The following is an 18,457-nucleotide window of genomic DNA, read 5'->3' as shown; positions in this document are numbered from 1 at the left end:
GCTCAGCGGTTAAGAACACTGGTTGTTCTTGCAGAAGACCTGGGTTCAAATCCCAGCACCCACATGTCAGCTAACATTCCAGGGGATCCAACTGTCTCTTCTGTCCTCCGCGGGCATTGCATGACACAGGTGTACTTACCTACATGCAGGCAATACATGCATACACAAAAAATAAATTAATTAATTTTAAAAAACCAACCAACAAACAAAAACCCTCAATTCCTCTTTTCCCTTAGATCCACATGGAGCCCATCAACAGCCCACGAAGAATCCAACTGATTCCAATACATGTCCGTCCTATCTTTCATTCCAATATACTCTAAACCTATCTATATTATCTCCTGTTCTCTCAGCCACCATAGTTCAAACCCCTCTTCCAAAAAGAGGTTAATCTCTATGAAATTAAGGCCAAGTCTGTTCTACATAGCAAGTTCCAGGCCAGCTGGAGCGACAGAAAGACACTGTCTCAAAAAAAAAAAAAGAAAAGAAAAGAAAAAACAAAACAAAACAATGAAAAAAAACAAGAGCTGTGTGTGGGCGTAGGCCCTTAATCCCAGCACTTGGGAGGCAGTGGCAGGAAGATCTCTGTGAGTTTGAGGCCAGCCTGGTCTACACAGTGAGTTCCAGGTCAGCTGGGGCTACAGGGAGACCCTGTCTCAAAAATAAATAAACTAATAATAAATAACTTCCAAGAGCCTCTTAAAACAGCTGTCCCTTTTCTAGTCTGCCTTCCTATAATCTGCTTCTTAAATAGTAGTCAGTGTGATTTTCTAATCAGGGTACAGTCATTCTCTGCTTAAAAATTTCCCAAGAGCTGGGGCTGGAGAGATGGCTCAGCAGTTGAGTACTCTCTACTCTTGCAGAGGACTGGGGTTCTAGTCCCAGCACCCACATGGAAGCTAACAACTGTCTGTAACTCCAGTTCCAGGGGATCCGACACCCTCTTCTGTCCTCTGCGGGCATGAACGACAAGGGTGCACTTCCACACATGCAGGCAGTACATGCATACACATAAATTAAAAATAATAAAAATTTTTTTGAAATTATTAAAAAAAAAATCTCCTAAGAGCTTACCACCAATTTAGACTACAACCCCAACTCCTTAGCTGCCTTGCACCAGCTCTCTCTGATCTAGCCTCTGCCCACTTCTCTAGCCTCATGCCCTCCCCTCTGCTGTGCTGCAACCCCACTGGTCTCTTCTGTGCTTATCAAACGCATCAAGGTTGCCCAGCCTTCACACTTTTCCTTTTGCTAATTCCAGTTTCAAAGTGCATTTTCACTTTCTGGAATGCATTCCCACCAGATCTTTAGATGACCTGCTTTTCTTTGCCATTCAGACAGGGCTCAAATGGCACTTCTTCAGCCAAACCAGCTAAGATCAACCAATCCAAAGTAGTCAAAGTCTTGAAAAAGCCAGCCATGTCAGTGACTAAAAAAACCCAAACAAATGAATCCTCACAAGAACCCTCTGGGGCAGGTACTTTTATTATCTCTGTCTTACTGATTAAGGGAACAGAAGTTGAGAAGACAGCAGCTTACACAGGTCACAACCAAAGTGGGTGATAGTGATCTGAATTCAAGTCTGAATCCAGTGGGCTAATGTTAAATGGCTAAACAGTAATATCCCAACACAGCAACTTTGAATGGGCATGCTCTTTGGCCTCTGCCACCGTCATTTCTGTACAAGACCCTTGTACCAGCCTCCTCCCTATCCTCTGCCCCATTACATGTCCCTCATCAAACTCTGTGTAGGTCACAGCATTCAGGATGATTCTGCACTCATTAGCAGGTTCACAATGCTCTTCACAATTAGTAGTGACCTTCCTGTCAAACTTCTGGGCAATCACTCATTTAACCAACCAACAGTCATGACAATGTTATAAGCACTTGTGATATATCTGTGAACAAGCAGAAAGAAAAATCCAAGAGAGGCAAGGTGATACATGCCTTCACTCCTAGGGCTTGAGAGGTTAAGGCAGAAGGATTATACCTTTGAGACAAGCCTGGGCTACATAACCAAACAGTCTTGAAACCAAAACCAAAACTTGCTCCTGAGGTTTTCCCCTCTCTTTCTCTTTCTCATTTTTTCTCTTTCTCTGTCTCTCTGAGAGGTGGAAAGGTAGGAGGGAACAGAGATAAAAAAAACTTAAGGTTAATTATAGAGAATGTTAGAAAGTTCAAATCCAATTTAAAATAGAACAAACTAAAGAGGAAAGTTCGGGATCCTGGACTATTAGACACCATGATGAGGACAGATTGCACCAAGGTGGTGACATCTGAGCAAACGTGAACTTTCCATTTTAAAAGCAACACTTCTACACACAGCTTCCTCAGCCTAGAAGTCCTTCCACTGCCTCTACATAAGCCTTAAATCCAGCTCTATAAGCTTTCCCAGCATCCTGATTCATCTTTTTGTAAAGTATTTTTTATACCATTCACCTATTGCTTTAAGTCTGGGTTCTTGAAGCTGGGTGACTCTTTGGTACAATAAGCCCTTGAAGACGAGAACCCAGTACACGGCTTTGTAAATGCTAGATGATGATGTCCACATGACTGAAGGAGCAGAGCGTTTGGAGATGGGTCTAGATGCTCTGGGGATTCAAGGCAACAGACAATCATGGAAGTAATCTAATTCGAATGCTGGGCTCTGCTGATGGCTAGCAGCTCACCTGTTTGATGATATATGTTAGCTCCTCAATTTCTACTCCTTTATCATCAAAGAGAGACTTGCGCTTTGCCACTGCAGAGACAAATGAGAATTTATAACAGATGATGCTAATGCTAACACTCAGGGCTAGGAATATAGCTCCGTGGTAGAAGCACTTGCCTAAGGCACTAGGCCCTAGTTTAAATCCCCAGCACAATACAATGCAACAAAACAAACCTCCAGGAGCCTCACTCCCCAGAACTCTGTTTTTCACTGTCACACAGGAAACCCCCCCCACCCCAACACTCACAGATTGTCAGCTTCTCCAGCTTGGCAAATGTATTGCTCAGATCTTTCCCAATGCGCCTGCAAATGATCATTAGTAAGAAAGCTGTGATAAAGGGCAGGAGGGAGGCTATTCCCATAACCTCCAAAACAACCAGTACCACTCAGCTGAACCACCAAAGGCAAATCTGTTTCTGAGACATTCTATCGCTGCCATCACAAAACTTCTCAACTCACTTGGCCATAAGGGTAAATTCACTGCGTTGTCGGGCTGCTCGCAGAGCTGGCTTATTTGTTTGGATTCCATTCTGAAAGGCAATGTCAAAAGGTTGATTACTTTAGTTCCTTGTTCTATCCATTTCCAGCTCTTCACTGGCCCTCACATATCCACTAAACATATTAATATTGTTGGCATCCTCTATCTAAATGGATTTCTAGATTTCTTATAATCTAGATTTATCAGTGGTTTGTGGACAAGTTTAAAGCTTGACCCTGGAGCCTACATGACAAAACTTAAACTCTTCTGAATCTCTGGAGACAAGTCCTCCACTTCCAATAGGTAAATTAGATAGCCTAAGAGTTGTAAAGAACTTTGGCCAAGTATCTGATACACCATAAGTACTAAATAAACAGGTAAACTCCTGCCTTTCCCACTCCAGGTCCTTACCTGACGGCTCTGCAGTGACTTGCAGGCAGACAGGAACTCCTGGGTCCGATCCCGGCAGGACATGGTGTCTGGAGGGGAAGGGACCAGGGCCACTGGGGGGGAGGGAGGGGCGATGTCGGTGCTGCTACTGCCAGCAGTTGCAGGGGACAGGATCTGTGTCTTTGAAAGACCCAGGTAGACACCCTGATCCGTGTTCTTAGATCCGTAGCGTTTCCGCGGGATCATTGAGTCGCATAACCTCGGACTGTTCCGGAGAGGAGAGTGTCATTCTCCAGGCAGCCTCCTTCCCCAAACTCTCCCTTCAACTAGCAAATCCTTTCCAGTTCTTGCACACTTTCCAGCCCAAGGCCACCCGCAGACCCTGCAGCCAGGCCGCGGCGGGAAAGGTGAGCTTCCTCCAGGCCGAAGGCGAAGCCTCCTCAAATTCGCCGTCCAACTTGGCTCCGGCTGCTAAAGCACCGGCCCGGGCCCCGAAAGTCGAGAAACAGCCAGAGCCAGGTCCGGTCGCCCTGAGCCTGCAGCCAGACCTTTGCAACTGCCCCAGGCCCTAACCGTGCCCTCTGGTGTACGCGATTGTTTTTAACCCCCCACGGAGAAACCGCCATGGACCTCCAGAGGTGGACACACTTCGGTGGGCGGAGGGGGTAAAAAAAAAAAAACCTTAAGTGTTTATTTGAAACAGGAAGTCCCACCCCCATCAAAGTCCCGCCTTCTGGGAGACTGCAACCTCTGATTAGCCAAGGCCGACGTCTTTCTCCTCAAGGCCTTTCTTGATTGGACGGTGAGGTGTTCCCTGAACCCGGAGCCGGGCCAGCAGGACTTGCCTCCTTGCCCCTGGCTCCCTTCCCCCGTCGCCCCTGAGAGGCCGCGGCCCGCGAGCCGACAGAGACCGGACCCCTCCTCCAGCGAGTCCTACCTCCTCTGTCGCCTACCGCCGCCGCCAGCGCCTCACACTCCCGGGCCGTCACCGTCGCCTCGCTGGCCTCCTAAGCCGCCGAAACCGGCCCAAAGAGTAACAGCCGCCACGTCACCCACACGTAACCCCACCCCCGTGACGTGCAGCTGTACCACGCCCCTCCTGGCCTGGAGACAGGAAGGACACGCCCCACCCTAAGCAGGCGCGATTTCGCCACTTCATTGGCCAGGCTGCCTCTGCGGCCCTGCCCCCGCGCCAGATTGGTCATGCCGCCGTGGCCCCGCCCCCTGCGCAAGCGCAGAAGCCCGGGGGAGAGACCGCTGGAGCCTTAAAGAGCCCGTGGCCTCCGGCAAGGGCACAGCTGGCTGCGGAAGCGCTAGTGCTTTGGGTAGACCTACGTTATTAATTTTATTCTCTGGTTGTTGGGAAAGACTGAGAACTAGGCACAGGGTTGAGGTCAACCCTGCTCTGGCTCCTTGTGGCTCTCCTCACGTTTGCGCTCCTGGATGGGACTGTCATGCCTGGCACCCTGTTCCGAGGGCCTCTTGCTGGACCGTGAGGACCCCCGACGGCTGAACATGGATAGCCGGCGCCACAGCGCGGTGATCAGAAAGCTGTCGTTAGATTTTGGTTTTCGGCGGCCTACGTTGTCCAATCGATTTCGTCATTGCCTGAAAGGGTCATGAGGCTGTTTAGGTCAGCTCTGCTCTCTCCCGGCCGACCTCTAAGGCAGTCCCTTCGGAGCACCTCCCTGGGTCTTGTTTTACCTTCCCTGACTTCGTTTGTCTGGTCCTCCCTTGCCTGTTCGTCCGAGGTCTGATGGTCCTTGTCTTGACAGCAGCCCATGGCCCCGCGCACAGCGCAAAACTCTGCTACCCTGCCTGGCTCCAGACCCAGCTTTTGTGACGTCAGGTATCCCACAGCCCTAGCTCAGGGAACCCCCCCACCCCACCCAAGCCACTTCTCTCCTGTCTCCCGTCACAAAAGGTTCAGGATTATGGTGTGTTTTTGAGTTTTATTAACAAAGTGAGTAAGGGGCTTCAAGGACTGGTGACAGCCCGCTTCTTTTTTCTCCTTCTGCTCTGAAGAGTCCCTTGTGTCTGTTCCAAATCAGGGACCTTACGTTTGGCAGCTGCCTCCAAAGACGCCCAAAGTTCATCTGTCTCTGTGTCTTCTAGGGGCACCTTGTTAGGCTCTTGAGGTTCTTGGGGCTCATCCTGGTGAGTGAGAAGGAAACTCAGGGGTCAGTGAGGAGACTTATCTGGAAAACAGTTCCTCTGGGCACCACTCCTTATCTCCTAGAAGCCACTGCCATTCTGCTCTGGAGTATCTCACCCTTGGTGAAAAGCTCCTAAGGACTTTAATATCTAGCTCAGGGAAATTAAGTAAAGGTGCAGTAACTGGACAGCCCCATCTGTGTTCCGGCTGCCTCCCTTTCTCTCCACAGGAAACCAAAGCATCCAAATTCCCTCACCCAGCTGCTCACCTCCCAGTTATCCCTGCCTGACAGGAGGAGGCAGTTCAGTTGAGACTTGAGATAAACCTGCAAAATAAAACAGGTCTTAGAAAGCTGAGACAGAAACGTGAATGTGGGGCTGGAGAGAGGGAGGCTTGAGAAAAACAGAATGGGTGAAAAAAGTCAAGAGTTGGGCTCTCACCTTATGCTCCAGACCACGTGGATTCCGGATTCTGTGTATCCTCAAGACTCTGTCCAGGCCGCAGGAGGCTAGTAGGGGCTTTGAAGGGTGGCATTGCAGCCCACGGACACTGCCTGCCAGCCCCTTCAGACAGCCCAGTAGGCGCCCTGGAGAAGGATGGGGCATCAGGGCTAGCTAGCCAGCCAATGAACATAGTTGTTTACTGTTTATACCACTTACATTCAATACTTAAGTTTTCAAAATAACCTGGAGATGGGAGTTATGAATATTCCCATTTTACAGGTAAAAAAAAAACAACAAAGAATTAAGTAACTAGTCCAAGGTCACAGAGCTTTTGGTGAAACGGGCACTTGAACCCAGGCAGTGTGGCCCTGACTGAGGGCTCAGGGTCTCCCTGTACTGCCTGACTTCCTCCTTAGCCCCTCCTCTTCCCAAGCAACCCCTAGCCCACTCACCTTGCCGTAAGTCAATTTCTGCCAGCTGCCCATGCGTGTTCCCTACGATGACAGAACTGAGACCAGCATGGGGTCAGGACTCCTGAATTCCTTCCAGAACCCTGCCCTGCCCCTTCCCTTCAACACTCACTTGCCCTCAGGAGTGAGGGTCATGGCTGTTAGTGGGTACTCTCCATAGGTGGCCTCTAGGACTGGACGGCGCTGGGGGGAGACCGGATCATAGACACGGACCTAGAGGAAGATTGAGGCATCAGAAGGACATCCTTACACTGCCTCCCTCCACCACCACCACCCACATCTGCACATCATTAGCCCACTGAGGACTGCTTATTTACATGCCCTCAGAGAAACTTTCTCATTTGATGAATGTACCTCACCTTAGAATGCTAGGGGGTGGGCTGCTCAGGAGCAAGCATGGATAGAGCTGAGGAAAGAGGTCCATGTTTGTCCCCCATATGCCATTCTAGTGGAAGTGGAGGGATGGAAAAGTAGATTGGACCAGTAGTGAGAGGGTGCTGAATTTTAAGCAGGAAAGTTTAGCCTGAGTGAGGGAGGAGTTAGGAGCTCTTCACAGGCTTTGAGCAGAGGCCCAGCACCTAGAGTGCTAGGACTGCACAGGAACCATACAAACGGTTAACAGTGACCCAGCCCTGCCAGGGTCTCAGAAATTCAGAAGAGATGAGCCTTGAAGATCCCAGTCAAGCCCTTCACAAAAAGCTGAGACCAGTTTCAGTCCCAAACCAAGTTAGACTACATGAGGACTACACAGCTCTGCCCATGGCCACATCACCCTGAATACACCCCATCTTGACTCATCTTAGAAGCTAAGCAAGGCTGGGCCTTGTTAGTACTAGATGGGTGGACTAGATGGGTTTTTTTTTTTTTTCAAAAATGTTTTACTATTTTTATTTAATGTATATGAGTGTTATGCCTGCATGTAGGTAAACACCCCTGTGTTGTGCAATGCCCGAGGAGGACAGAAGAGGTTGTTGGAGCCCCTGGAACTGGAGTTATGGGCAGTTGTTAGCTGCCATGTGGGTGCTGGGATTCAAACCCAGGTCTTCTGCAAGAACAGTCAGTGTTCTTAGCTGCTGAGCCATCTCTCCAGCCCCCCCTTTTTTGTTTTTTAAAAAATATTTTTATTTGTGTGTATGAGTGTTTTGCCTATATGTATATAGGTGTACCAGGTAAGTACATGCCTCAGGAGGCCAGAAGAGGGTGTTGGATCCCCTGAAACAGGAGTTAAGGATGGTTAAGGGAGTTAGCCACCATTTGGGTGCTGGGGACCAAACCTCAGTCCTCTGCAAGAGCAGACTGCTCTGAACTGCTGAGCCATCTCTCCAGCCCCTATATGTTTTTAACATCCAACCTGATGTCCACCCATGATACCTAGGATACTCCCTTTGCTTTCTCTTCCAGGTAGGAGAAATAGAAACAGCCATAGTTTAGAAATTGCATCCCAGAATTCAGGAAAAGGGAGGTGACAAGCTCACCGAGGGCCTGGCCAGGTGGGAACTATCAGCACCTTTGAGAGCTCAGAAGAGAAAGACAGCAAGGAAGGGAGCCACGGCACATCATGGGGTCCTATTCTGCCAGGGCTAGTTTTCCAGGAAGCTGCTTTATCCCAGGAGTAAGGAGAAGCTCACCTGGTGGTACCCTGTGCATGTGACAAGCTTCTGTGACCCAGGGAGGAAATGTATATCCTGGTCCCAGATGGGAACCCGTAGATCGAGCCAGTCGTTCCGCACCTGGTGTGGAAGGTACATATGGGCACAAGGTGCTGGTGAACTAGACATGCCCCTTCCTTCAGTCCTCCTTCGTTACCCCCAAAGCCCATCTGGTCTCTGATCAAAGTCCATGGCCTCAGTTTCCCCAACCTCAGCATCTCCTCCTCCCTCTCATCAACTCACATTCTTGGCCCTGAACACAGGTTCCTGAGACCCCTGCAGGTCCCACACTTTCAAAGCATTCTCCTTCCCGCCTGTGGCAATCACATGGGGGTGTGCTGGGTCTTGGCGCATCCTGCACACCCCAGGACCCACCTTCAGTTCCAGGAGCTGAAAACAACCAGAGATGAGTCAGTTTCAGAGACCTTAGTCCTTAATCTTCCCTCTCCAAAATACCATTAGGCCCCTGGTTTTCACCCTTCCCAATCATCAGGTTGGGGAGCCTTACTGGGTCAGAGGATGCCTCCTTGTTATTGTCACACCAGACTCTGAGGATTCCAGAATCCACACATGTGATGAGGTTGCTGAAAGCAAGGGAGGAAACACTGGGAATATATATATTTTTTTTTTAAGATTTATTTTTATTTTTGGTTTTTTGAGACAGGGTCTCCCTGTAGCCCCCAGCTAGCCTAGAACTCACTTTGTAGGCCAGCCTGCCTCTGCCTCCCAAGTGCTGGTAAAGGTGTGTGCTACTATGCCCAACTCTTTTAATTTTTAATTGTGTGTTTGTGTGTGTGTCTGCAGAGCTATCTGATGTAGGTGCTGGGAACCAAACTCAAGTCCTCTGCAAGAGCAGTATGCCCTCAACACCATCTCTCCAGGCCAGTGGAATTTTTAAAAGTGTAAGCCAGGGGCTGGAGAGATGGCTCAGCAGTTAAGAACACTGACTGTTCTTGCAGAAGACCAGGGTTCAAATCCCAGCACCCACATGACAGCTAACAACTGTCCATAACTCCAGTTCCAGGGGATCTGACAGCCTCTTCTGTCCTCTGTGAGCATTGCACGACACGGGTGCACTTACCTACATGCAGGCATAACACTCACATACATAAAATAAAAATAATAAATGATTTTCAAAAAATAAAAGTGTAAACCAAGTGTAGTGGTGAATGTCTCTAATCCTACCTAGCACTTGAGGTAGAGGGAAGAGGAAAATCAGGAATTCAAAGCTGGCCTGAGCTACACAGCAAGTTTACAGCCAGCCTTGTTTACATGAGACCACATCTCAAAAACCAACCCAAACCAAACAACATAGCCTTCCTCCTACAAAGCCCAAAGGGACTCTCCTCCCAAGCTCTAGACTTGGCCTATGCTCTTATATTTGCCTACCTAGGTTCAAGCTTTGTATTGCTTACCTGGGCTGTGGCAAACAGTATCTCTAATAATCCCCACTCCTACAAGCACAGAGCTCTGTCCCTTGGCACTTTCCATCCAAAACTCAGTAACTGCCTACCACCTACAAAATAAAATCTCAACGTAGTGTAATCCCAGCATTTGGGAGGCAGAGACAGGTGGAGCTCTGTGCGATAGAGGCCAGCCTGGTTTACATAGTGCGTTCCAGGCCAGCTGGGGATACTGGGGAACTCTGTCTCAAAAAAAGAACCTTCAACCTAGTACAAAAGCCCTTTGCATTTAATCTCAACCAAATACAAAACCAATCTTATACACCAATTTCTCCCTTGGCTTCTACTTCCAAATGCTACTTCCTCAATGTATGTGCTTAGACCCTCAGAGACCCAGTTTCAAACTCCATCCCCTGCATAGCCTGTCTAGATCTTGTTCAATTAACAAAATTGCTTTCTCTCTTCATCTATGGAGAAAAACTGCACCAATAACCTAGGTTTAATCTTCCTTCCTAGCCTTTACTTTGGAAGCTTTATTACCTTGGGTGCTGTCAGTGATAAACATGCTCAAAAGTATTAAAATAAGGGGCTGGAGAGATTGCTTAGCAGTTAAGAGCACTGGCTGCTCTTGCAGAGGACCCGGATTCGATTCCCAGCACCTTCACGGTGGCTAACAACCCTCGGTAACTCCGCGGGCATTGCATGACACGGGTGCGCATAACATATTCAGGCAATACACTCATACACATAAAAATTATAAATAAAACCTTTAAAATTACTTGCCAGAACGTTATAATGGAGCCAGGACAAAAACTGCAGAATGCATACTTTATGAAGGCAAAGTTTACTCACAGCCCTCAAACCTTTCATATCTCATTCAGTGGATGTTGGAATACATGCACCTTATAGGAACGAATGAGCTAAGAACCTAGTTCCCTACCACCTATCTCAGGGCTTTATCACCTAAGGGTGTAATCTCAGCTGACCCAAGGGGACCTCAGCGCTCCATGACCCGGGCTAAGCGTGGCTCTTACCCATCAGCCTCGGCGAGACCCCGGAATGTGCCCTCCCCGCCGGGGCAATGACTCTGGCCCTGGAATATGCCCTCCTCGACGTTGAAGTGTCTCACTGTCCTGTCGGCGCAGCCCACAAGGATCTGCGGGTAGAGAAGGACAGGCTGGGCGAAGCGCCAGGCCGCAGCGCGCCCCCAGCCCGGGCTGCGCCGGGGGCCACTCACCTGGGTCTCGCCGCCGGCGCCCCAGCACAGCGCGCTCACCGCCTGCTCCCGCCGCGGCTGTCCGCTCGCCGTGAAGTTCACCGCCTGTTTCCGCTGCAGGTTCACCCCTGCGGGACAGGACGACAGTCACGCTAGGTGATCGCAGGCCACCCTGGCACGTCCCAACGAACAACTCAGACACGCACCTTTCAGGATCCCAGTCTCCGTGCCGACCCACACATGGTTCCAGCGCGAGGAGGCCGCAGCCATGGCAAGACGGCGGACCGCTCGCACTTCCGGCGCACCGCCCACGTCATCGGGGGGCGTCGGGCTCAGTCTGAAATTGCGGTTCCTTTTTAAAAATTATTTTTATTTTTCAGCCGGGTGTGGTGGCGCACACCTTTAATCTCGGCACTCGGAAGGCAGAGGCAGGCGGATCTCTGTGAATTCAAAGCCAGTCTGGTCTACATAGTGAGTTCCACGCCAGCTGGGACTCCAGGGTATAAAAAAGTTCAAGAGGAGCTGAAGAGGAAACTGATCCTCTTGCGCTGTCCTTCCTGCATCGCAGTGCGGGATCGCCAGCTCTCATCCCTGCCTCACCCTGTGGGGTTTGTATGAGACAAGGGAAGAGTCCATTTGAGAAATGACTCATTCATGAGGTTCGTGACTTTATTCTCGACTGTGAAGTACGAAGCAGAAACTGAGACAGAAACCAGCAATCCTAAAACATCTCGGTTTTTGAGAAGTAGAGACCAGCGTGTCCTTTTATTATTTCCTCGAATTGAGACTCCGCGAGAAATTAGGCTCGAATTTAGAGAATACAAATCTGCAAGGTTGGGGCTGGAGAGATGGCTCGACGGTTAAGGGCACTGGCTCCCCATGCAGAGGACCCGGGTTCGATTCCCAGCACCCACAAGACAGCTAACAACCGTTTGTAACTCCCGTTTCAGCGAATCCCACGCCCTCTTCTGACCTCCGCGGGCATTGCACACGGGTGCACTTACATACATGCAGGCAATAAATGAAGGGTTTTTTTCTGTTTTGTGGGCTTTTTTTCTTTTTGTTTTGTTTTTTGTTTTTTTGTTTTGTTTTGTTTTGTTTTGGTCTTTTTGAGACGTCTCCTGGAACTCTCTACGTAGACCAGGCTGGCCTCGAAGTCACAGAGATCCGCCTGCCGCTGCCTCCCGAGTACTGGGATCAAAGGCGTGCGCCACCACGCCCAGCAATGAAGGTTTTTTGGTTTTTTTTTTTAATCTGCAAGGCTAACATGCCTCTAAACTGGGAGTGATGGCTTCAGTTGTAGGTAAGCAATGTCATAAAACTTTTACATTAGACCAGTAGGAATGAAACCCGCCTACTTTTACAACTTAAGCTGCAGTTGACCATTCCATTTTAAAAAAATGTTTTATTTTTATGTGTATGAATGTATTGCCTGCGTGTGTATACATGTTCCCGTGTCGTGCAGTGCCCGCAGAGGTTAGAAGAGGGCGTCGGACCCACTGGAACTGTAGTTAATTAGGTAACAGGGTAGTCGTTAGATCATTTTAACTGCCATGTAGGTAGGTACTGGGAACCCGGTTCCTCTGCAGAAACAACCAGAGTTCTTAATACGCTGAGCCACCTCCACCCGAAGCAAATTTAGAGAAAAAAAACCATTTGAAATAAGCTCTGTGGCTTCATAAACTGTCGTTTAATTTTATCAGCAAAACAAATTGCGTGTAATTACTAGCACTCACAATTACAAAAGCGCCTTTTTTCCTAGCTCACAAAATCTTTCTTTAAATCATGGTCCCTGGGAGGGGTGCACCGTTCCTGACAATACTGCAATACCAGTATGTGGAGTGGTGGAGTGGTGGAGCATACTCCTATCCCATTTCCTGGGGCCAAAAACCCGTCTGATACGTTGTCCTCGGATACAGGACATATCACATATTAAGCTAATAAGAACACATACACTTGAGCTTAGCCAAAAGGCAGTCTCAGTCTTACGATTCCTAGGTTAGATGTGGTGATTCGTCTCGGTGGTACTTTAATTATTGTTCAACATGTAGTACTCCTTGCATGTACCTTTTCATTATTCTTACTACACACAATAGCTATATTTTTTTTGAAACAGCCTTTAAAACTCTCTTTTACTGACGGGCAGGCTAGCTCACTGCTCCGTTTATTTGCATAGCCCCGCCCCTCCCTCTATACCATTTTTCCCATTGGTCCACACACTGATGTAGCCGCAATAACCACGTGCTATTTTCTTCAGGGCTGCAGAAATGAGATTCTACGTAGCTCGCCCTCAGAGTGGTGAGAACAGTTCTGCGGTTCTCTCTGCGCTCAGGGGACGTTGTCTTTATCACTGCACCGCAACCTCTACCCCGACTTGGTTTTTTTTTAGTTTTTGGTTGGTTTTGTTTTGTGACAGGGTCTGACTGAGAAGACCAGGTTGGCCTTGAACTCACAGAGATCTGACTGCCTCTGCCTCCTGAGTGCAGGCATTAAAGGCGTGCGCCGCCAAGGCCTGGCCTCTACCCCCTTGTAACATGTGCACCCCACTCATATATGGCATTTGTGCCCTCCAACACCCACTGTCCAGCCCTCAGAACCAGATGAAATTGCAATGAGAAAGACATTGTCAGGTTTCCAAGTTTCTGTTTGCTTGGGCAGGAAGTTTTGTTTGTTTGAATTTATTTATTTTCAATTTCATTTTATTTTATTTTTTATTTTTTGGTCTTTTTGAGACAGGGTCTCCCTGTAGCCCCAGCTTTCCTGGAACTCACTATGTAGACCAGGCTGGCCTTGAACTCACAGAGATCTGCCTGCCTCTGCCTCCCGAGTGCTGGGATTAAAGGAGTGCGCCACCACGGCCGGCCTATTTTATTTTTAAATATTTTTATTTTTTATTTCATGTGTTTAAGTGTATTGCCTGCATACATGTAAGTGCACTTGGATCAGAAGAGAACGTTGGAACTGGAGTTATTAACTTCCATGTGGGTGCTGGGATTCGAACCCAGGTCCTCTGCAAGAGGAGCCAGTGCTCCCAAGCACTGAGCCATCTCTCCAGCCCTTATTTTCATTTAAAAATTTTTTGTGTATGAGTGTTTTGCCTGCATATATATAAGTACACCAACATGCGTACATTGCTGCTGAGGCCAGAAGAGGTTGTCGGACCTCCTGGAACTGGAGTTGAACAGGTGTTGCTGCCTTGTGGTTGCTGGGAACCAGTGTGCTTATCCCCTGAGCCATCTTTCCACCCCCCTGTTTTGTTTTGTGTTGTGTTGTTGTTGTCTGAGGTGGTTTTCTTTCTCGCTTTTGAAAATGTGTTGTTCAACATTTTCATACATGTATACAAGGCATTCTGATTACTTTCGACCCCCACCCTTGGCTCCCTCTGCCTCTTCAATTCAACCCCGTCTTCTTCCTACTAGTCCTATTTCCATATTCATGTAGGGGTTTTTTCTTTTGTTTTGTTTTAATTTTCCATTGGAACCTTAGTGGCTCCCCATTTCCCAGAATCCACCAGTGACTCCAAGTTCAATAGGCTGGGTGGGCTGGGCCTCTAGGTCTAGCATCCTTGAACTCACTATGTAGCCCAGGCTGGCTTTGAATACCCAGTCCTCCATCTCTACCTCCCAAATGCTGTTCTTATAGTTCACAGCATTCTTTGCAGGACTGTAGGGGGATTTCTCTCTAGGCAGGCAAGTACCTGCCATGGAGCTGCACCCCCTCCCCATAGGTAAACTGAATGAAGTGACTATTGTTCCCCATCAAAGCAAAGCTTGTCTGTATGCAAGATCCCAGCTAAGAAAGGACTTCAGGCCCTATTTCCTTGGAAACTATATTCTATTAAAATAACTGGGATATTTGGTTGGGAATACCCTTAACCTGGGTTAGAAATAAAGGCTTGTACTTGTGTCAAAGCAAGTTGCACAGCTCAAGACCAGGAAATTATGTTCTCATGGATACAAATTCAAAGAGCAGAATATCTGATAATCTGTGTCTTAAAAACAATAGTTGGAAGCCGGGCAGGGTGGCATGCACCTTTAATCCCAGCACTCCGGAGGCAGAGGCAGGCTGATCTCTGAGTTCAAGGCCAGACTGGTCTACATAGTGAATTCCAGGACAGCTGGGGCTACAGGGAGACCCTGTCTCAAAAAGACCAAAAAGAAAAAAAAAAAAAAAACAATAGTTGGGGATCACACAAATGACTCAATAGTGAAAGGAACGTGCAGGGAATGACCCGACTTCAATCCTTGGAACTCACTAAAGGTGGAAGGAGAGAACCAACTTCATAAAATTGTCTTCTGACCTCCACAGGTGCTTGTGTCAACGAGCCACACATCCTCTTATGTGCCTGCGCTCACACATCATGTGCCTACACACACACACACGCACACAAACACAGACTAAATGATAATAATAATAATCGGAATAAATAGGCCAGATGTGGTGGCACACAACTTTAATCTCACCACTTCAGTCTGAAGGCAGAGACAGGCAGATCTCTGTGAGTTCAAGGCCAGCCTGGTCCACAAACCGAGTTCCAGGTCTGCTGGGGCTACAGGGAGACCCTGTTTCAAAAAGGCCAAAATAAATAAATAACAACAACAATAATAATAATTCATGTACCTCAGTGTGGTAGAGGCATGATGCTCTGGTTTGGGGTCATGGCTTTAGTTCTCAGCACAACATAAAACACAGGGCCAGGGCTAGAGAGATGATGCAGTTAAGAGCACCGGCTGCTCTTGCAGAGGACCCGGGTTCAGTTCCCAGCACCTACATGTATACACATAATATTAAAATAAATTTGAAAATTTTAAATTAATAAAAGCTGGGCATGGTGGTGCACGCCTTTAATCCTAGCACTTGGGAGGCAGAGACAAGCAGATCTCTGTGAGTTCAAGGCCAGCCTGGTCTACATAGTGAGTTCCAGGACAGCTGGGGCTACAGGGAGACACTGCCTCAAAAAGACCAAAAAAAGAAAAAAGAAAAAAAGAAAACAGAGAAATCCAGTGCCACCGGTAATCCCAGCACTCAGGAAGTGAAGACAAGAGGCTCAGAAATTCAAGCAAGTCTGAGGCCAGTCTAGGCTACATGAGAAGTCCCAGAGACTCACTGCCTTGGATGACAGGTGAAGAGGACACTTGGAGAAGTCAGTTTCCTCTTTCCACCATGTGGATCCCAGGAATCAGACTCAGGTAGTCAGGCAGTCTCAGGGGCACGTGCCTTTTACTCCCTGAGCAATCTATTTCGCTGGTCCAGAATTTTAGTTTTTACTGCATCCTCCAACTCTTTTGAGAATCTGTTGAAGAATTTCCCCCCAGATAAAAGCATATTACAGGGGTGGGGGGCGGCAGACATGGACTGGAGAGATGACTCAGTGGTTAAAAGCACTGGCTGCTCCTACAGAGAACCCAAGTTTTTGTTCCCAGCACCCACATGGTGGCTAACAACCATTCCTAACTCCAGTTTCGAGAAGTCTGACATCTTCTTCTGGCTTACACAGGTATTCATGACACAGGTACACTTAGATACATAGGCAAAACACTCATAAACAGAAAATAAAAATAAATAATTCTTTTTTTTTTTTTTTGGTCTTTTTGAGACAGGGCCTCCCAGTACCCCCCGCTGGCCTGGAACTCGCTATACAGACCAGGCTGGCCTTGAACTCACAGAGATCCACCTGCCTCTCCTCCTGAGTGCTGGGATTAAAGGTGTGCAACACCATACCTTTCATAAATAATTCTTTTTAAAAAAACACATTTGGTAAAGGGGCCTATTTGGGTCTTACATGCCTGTAATCCAAGCACTTGAAGGAAGCTCTTGAGGTTTCAAGTCGACTTAGGCTACATAGTGAGACTTTACCTCAAAAAAAAGTACATCTGCCCTACATAAAATTGCATAGAATTGCCAGGCCTGGTGGCACATGCCTTTTATATTAATTTAAAATATTTATTATTTTTATTTTTTATGTGTATGCCTGTATTGCCTGCATGTTGGTAAGTGCACCTGTGTTGTGCAATGCCCAAGGAGGACAGAAGAGGCTGTCGGATCCTCTGGAACTGGAGTTACCAGTTGTTAGCTGCCATGTAGGTGCTGGGATTCGAACCCTGGTCTTCTGCAAGAACAGCCAGTGTTCTTAACCACTGAGCCATCTCTCCAGCCCCAGCACATGCCTTTTAATCCCAGCACTTTGGAGGTAGAACAAGGGCATCTCTGTGAGTTAGAGACCAGCCTGGGTTACATAGTGAGTTACAAATCAGCAAGGGCTGCATAAAGAAACCCCAACTCAAAAAAAAAAAAAAGAAAAAAAGAAAAAGTTGGGGCTGGAGAGATGGCTCAGTAGTTAAGAGCTCTGACTGTTCTTGCAGAAGATCCAGGTTTGATTCCCAGCACCCAGCACCCTCATGGGGGTTAACAACCATCTGTAACTCTGATTCCAAGGGATCTGACACCGTCTTCTGGCCTCCACAGATTTTTCACTTCACAACACAGGTACATTTGCATATATGCAGGTAAAACACTCATACACATAAAAAAATGTGTGGAATTTTCAGGTTTGTGGGGGAGGGTTCAAGAAGCCCTACTGAAACCCTTTCAGGGTAATTTTCAGCCCTGAGAACTGTACTGAAGGTGCATGCACACACCTGAAAAGAGGTCACATTAGTACATTTTCTGGTTAGAATGTGCTTTTTAGATGTGCAGGAACAGTGTCTGAGGGTCCCCTGGAGGCAACACTATTCAAGGGATGCTGGATAAACAGCCTTGGCTGCAGGATTCAAAAGTAGCTATGCTGGGGTTGTGTTCCCTCTTTGTGACTCTGGGTACCACTGGGCAGGTCCTAACAAGCTGCACTGGCCACCAACCTTATCTTGCTACTTTCTGTTAGCTCCCTTGTTCTGTAGGAATTCATTTTTCTCCTGTTGGTTACACTCTGCTAACATGGATTTCTTCCTGGGTCCTGCATTGCTCTCTCATGCATCTCCTGGTGAGGACTGTGTCCCTATCCTTCATCTAGGTAGCCCAAGGTGCTAGGTACCTCCTAAATGCATTATATGTATTGACAACTTTGAAGATCTGGAGGTGTGTTGCTTAGCAATTTCTTCCTGGTTGAAAAATTCCATTTTGGAAGGAAGCTCCTTGTGGTTGTTTGAATAGGAAATGTCCCTCAGAGACTCAAGTATTTGAACACTTTGTTTCAATGGGTGACTCTGTTTCAGGGAGGTCATGGAACTTTTTTTTTTGTCTTTTTGAAGCAGGGTCTTCCTGTAGCCCCAGCTGTCCTGGAACTCACTGTGTAGACCAGGCTGGCCTTGAACTCACAGAGATATGCCTGCCTCTGCCTCCTGAGTGGTGGGATTAAAGGCATGAGCCACTACCTCTGGTGATCATGATTGTTTTTTTAAATTTATTTTATATTTTATTTTACTTTTTACTTTATGTGTAATGCATGTATTGCCTGCATGTAGGTAAGTGCACCTGTGTTGTGCAGTACTCTCAGAGGTGAGAAGAGGTGGTCGGATCCCTGGAACTGGAATTATGGACAGTTGTT

At 47.7% G+C, this 18,457-nt stretch overlaps 3 protein-coding genes and 1 non-coding gene across 7 annotated transcripts in view; all 4 read right to left on the bottom strand.

The window, feature by feature from the left end:
• The window catches only part of Stx5 (syntaxin 5), a 20,791-nt gene extending 16,128 nt beyond the window's left edge, over positions 1 to 4,663 (bottom strand). The window contains exons 1-5 of one of the 3 annotated variants that reach the window (XM_008837494.3): positions 4,516 to 4,663; positions 3,600 to 3,843; positions 3,170 to 3,240; positions 2,958 to 3,013; positions 2,670 to 2,740 (exon numbers count right to left, since the gene is read on the bottom strand). In XM_008837494.3, coding sequence (XP_008835716.1) covers positions 2,670 to 2,740; positions 2,958 to 3,013; positions 3,170 to 3,240; positions 3,600 to 3,824 — 423 coding nt within the window. In that variant the 5' untranslated portion in view covers positions 3,825 to 3,843; positions 4,516 to 4,663. The remainder of the gene's footprint in view (positions 1 to 2,669; positions 2,741 to 2,957; positions 3,014 to 3,169; positions 3,241 to 3,599; positions 3,844 to 4,515) is intronic. The other 2 variants (XM_008837495.3, XM_008837496.3) reach the window with 2 other exon arrangements.
• A 72-nt stretch (positions 4,664 to 4,735) lies between these two features.
• LOC115071108 (testis-expressed protein 54-like) lies at positions 4,736 to 5,383 on the bottom strand. The gene is made up of 2 exons (XM_029565590.1): positions 5,283 to 5,383; positions 4,736 to 5,178 (listed from the first exon to the last, which is right to left on the bottom strand). The coding sequence occupies exons 1-2, from the start codon at positions 5,359 to 5,361 to the stop codon at positions 4,973 to 4,975; spliced, it is 285 nt and encodes a 94-aa protein (XP_029421450.1). The 5' UTR covers positions 5,362 to 5,383; the 3' UTR covers positions 4,736 to 4,972.
• Positions 5,384 to 5,516: 133 nt separating this feature from the next.
• On the bottom strand, positions 5,517 to 11,263 carry Wdr74 (WD repeat domain 74). Of its 2 annotated transcripts, none has more exons than XM_008837493.3 (11): positions 11,121 to 11,263; positions 10,936 to 11,042; positions 10,733 to 10,854; positions 8,804 to 8,879; positions 8,539 to 8,685; positions 8,275 to 8,376; positions 6,759 to 6,859; positions 6,629 to 6,684; positions 6,174 to 6,319; positions 6,002 to 6,058; positions 5,517 to 5,732 (listed from the first exon to the last, which is right to left on the bottom strand). In XM_008837493.3, exons 1-11 carry the CDS (start codon positions 11,182 to 11,184, stop codon positions 5,556 to 5,558), a joined length of 1,155 nt encoding a protein of 384 aa, XP_008835715.1. In that variant the 5' UTR covers positions 11,185 to 11,263; the 3' UTR covers positions 5,517 to 5,555. The 2 variants fall into 2 exon arrangements, with proteins under 2 accessions (XP_008835715.1, XP_029421449.1); XM_029565589.1 differs by having other exon boundaries at positions 10,733 to 10,831; positions 11,121 to 11,155.
• A 1,447-nt stretch (positions 11,264 to 12,710) lies between these two features.
• Positions 12,711 to 12,901, bottom strand: LOC115071122. Its single transcript, XR_003850236.1, has one exon. It is a non-coding gene; the product is annotated as a U2 spliceosomal RNA (small nuclear RNA).
• Between the last annotated feature and the right edge of the window lie 5,556 nt (positions 12,902 to 18,457).

This window comes from Nannospalax galili, unplaced genomic scaffold (assembly GCF_000622305.1).
Source record: "Nannospalax galili isolate Female #2095 unplaced genomic scaffold, S.galili_v1.0 scaffold818, whole genome shotgun sequence".
Lineage (NCBI taxonomy): Eukaryota > Metazoa > Chordata > Mammalia > Rodentia > Spalacidae > Nannospalax > Nannospalax galili.
Note: the sequence above shows the minus strand (reverse complement) of the source record. Positions and strands in the feature narration are given on the sequence as shown.

What these genes read in the sequence shown, in the direction of transcription:
- LOC115071108 (XM_029565590.1), bottom strand. Translation starts at nt 5,361, where the DNA reads ATGGGCTGCTGTCAAGACAAGGACCATCAGACCTCGGACGAACAGGCA. An exon ending in GACAAACGAAGTCAGGGAAG is followed by an intron (nt 5,179 to 5,282) that starts GTAAAACAAGAC and finishes TCAGGCAATGAC; the next exon opens with GAAATCGATTGGACAACGTA.
- Wdr74 (XM_008837493.3), bottom strand. Translation starts at nt 11,184, where the DNA reads ATGGCTGCGGCCTCCTCGCGCTGGAACCATGTGTGGGTCGGCACGGAG. An exon ending in AGGAGGCATCCTCTGACCCA is followed by an intron (nt 8,686 to 8,803) that starts GTAAGGCTCCCC and finishes GGTTGTTTTCAG; the next exon opens with CTCCTGGAACTGAAGGTGGG. An exon ending in CTGTGTTCAGGGCCAAGAAT is followed by an intron (nt 8,377 to 8,538) that starts GTGAGTTGATGA and finishes CTTCCACACCAG; the next exon opens with GTGCGGAACGACTGGCTCGA.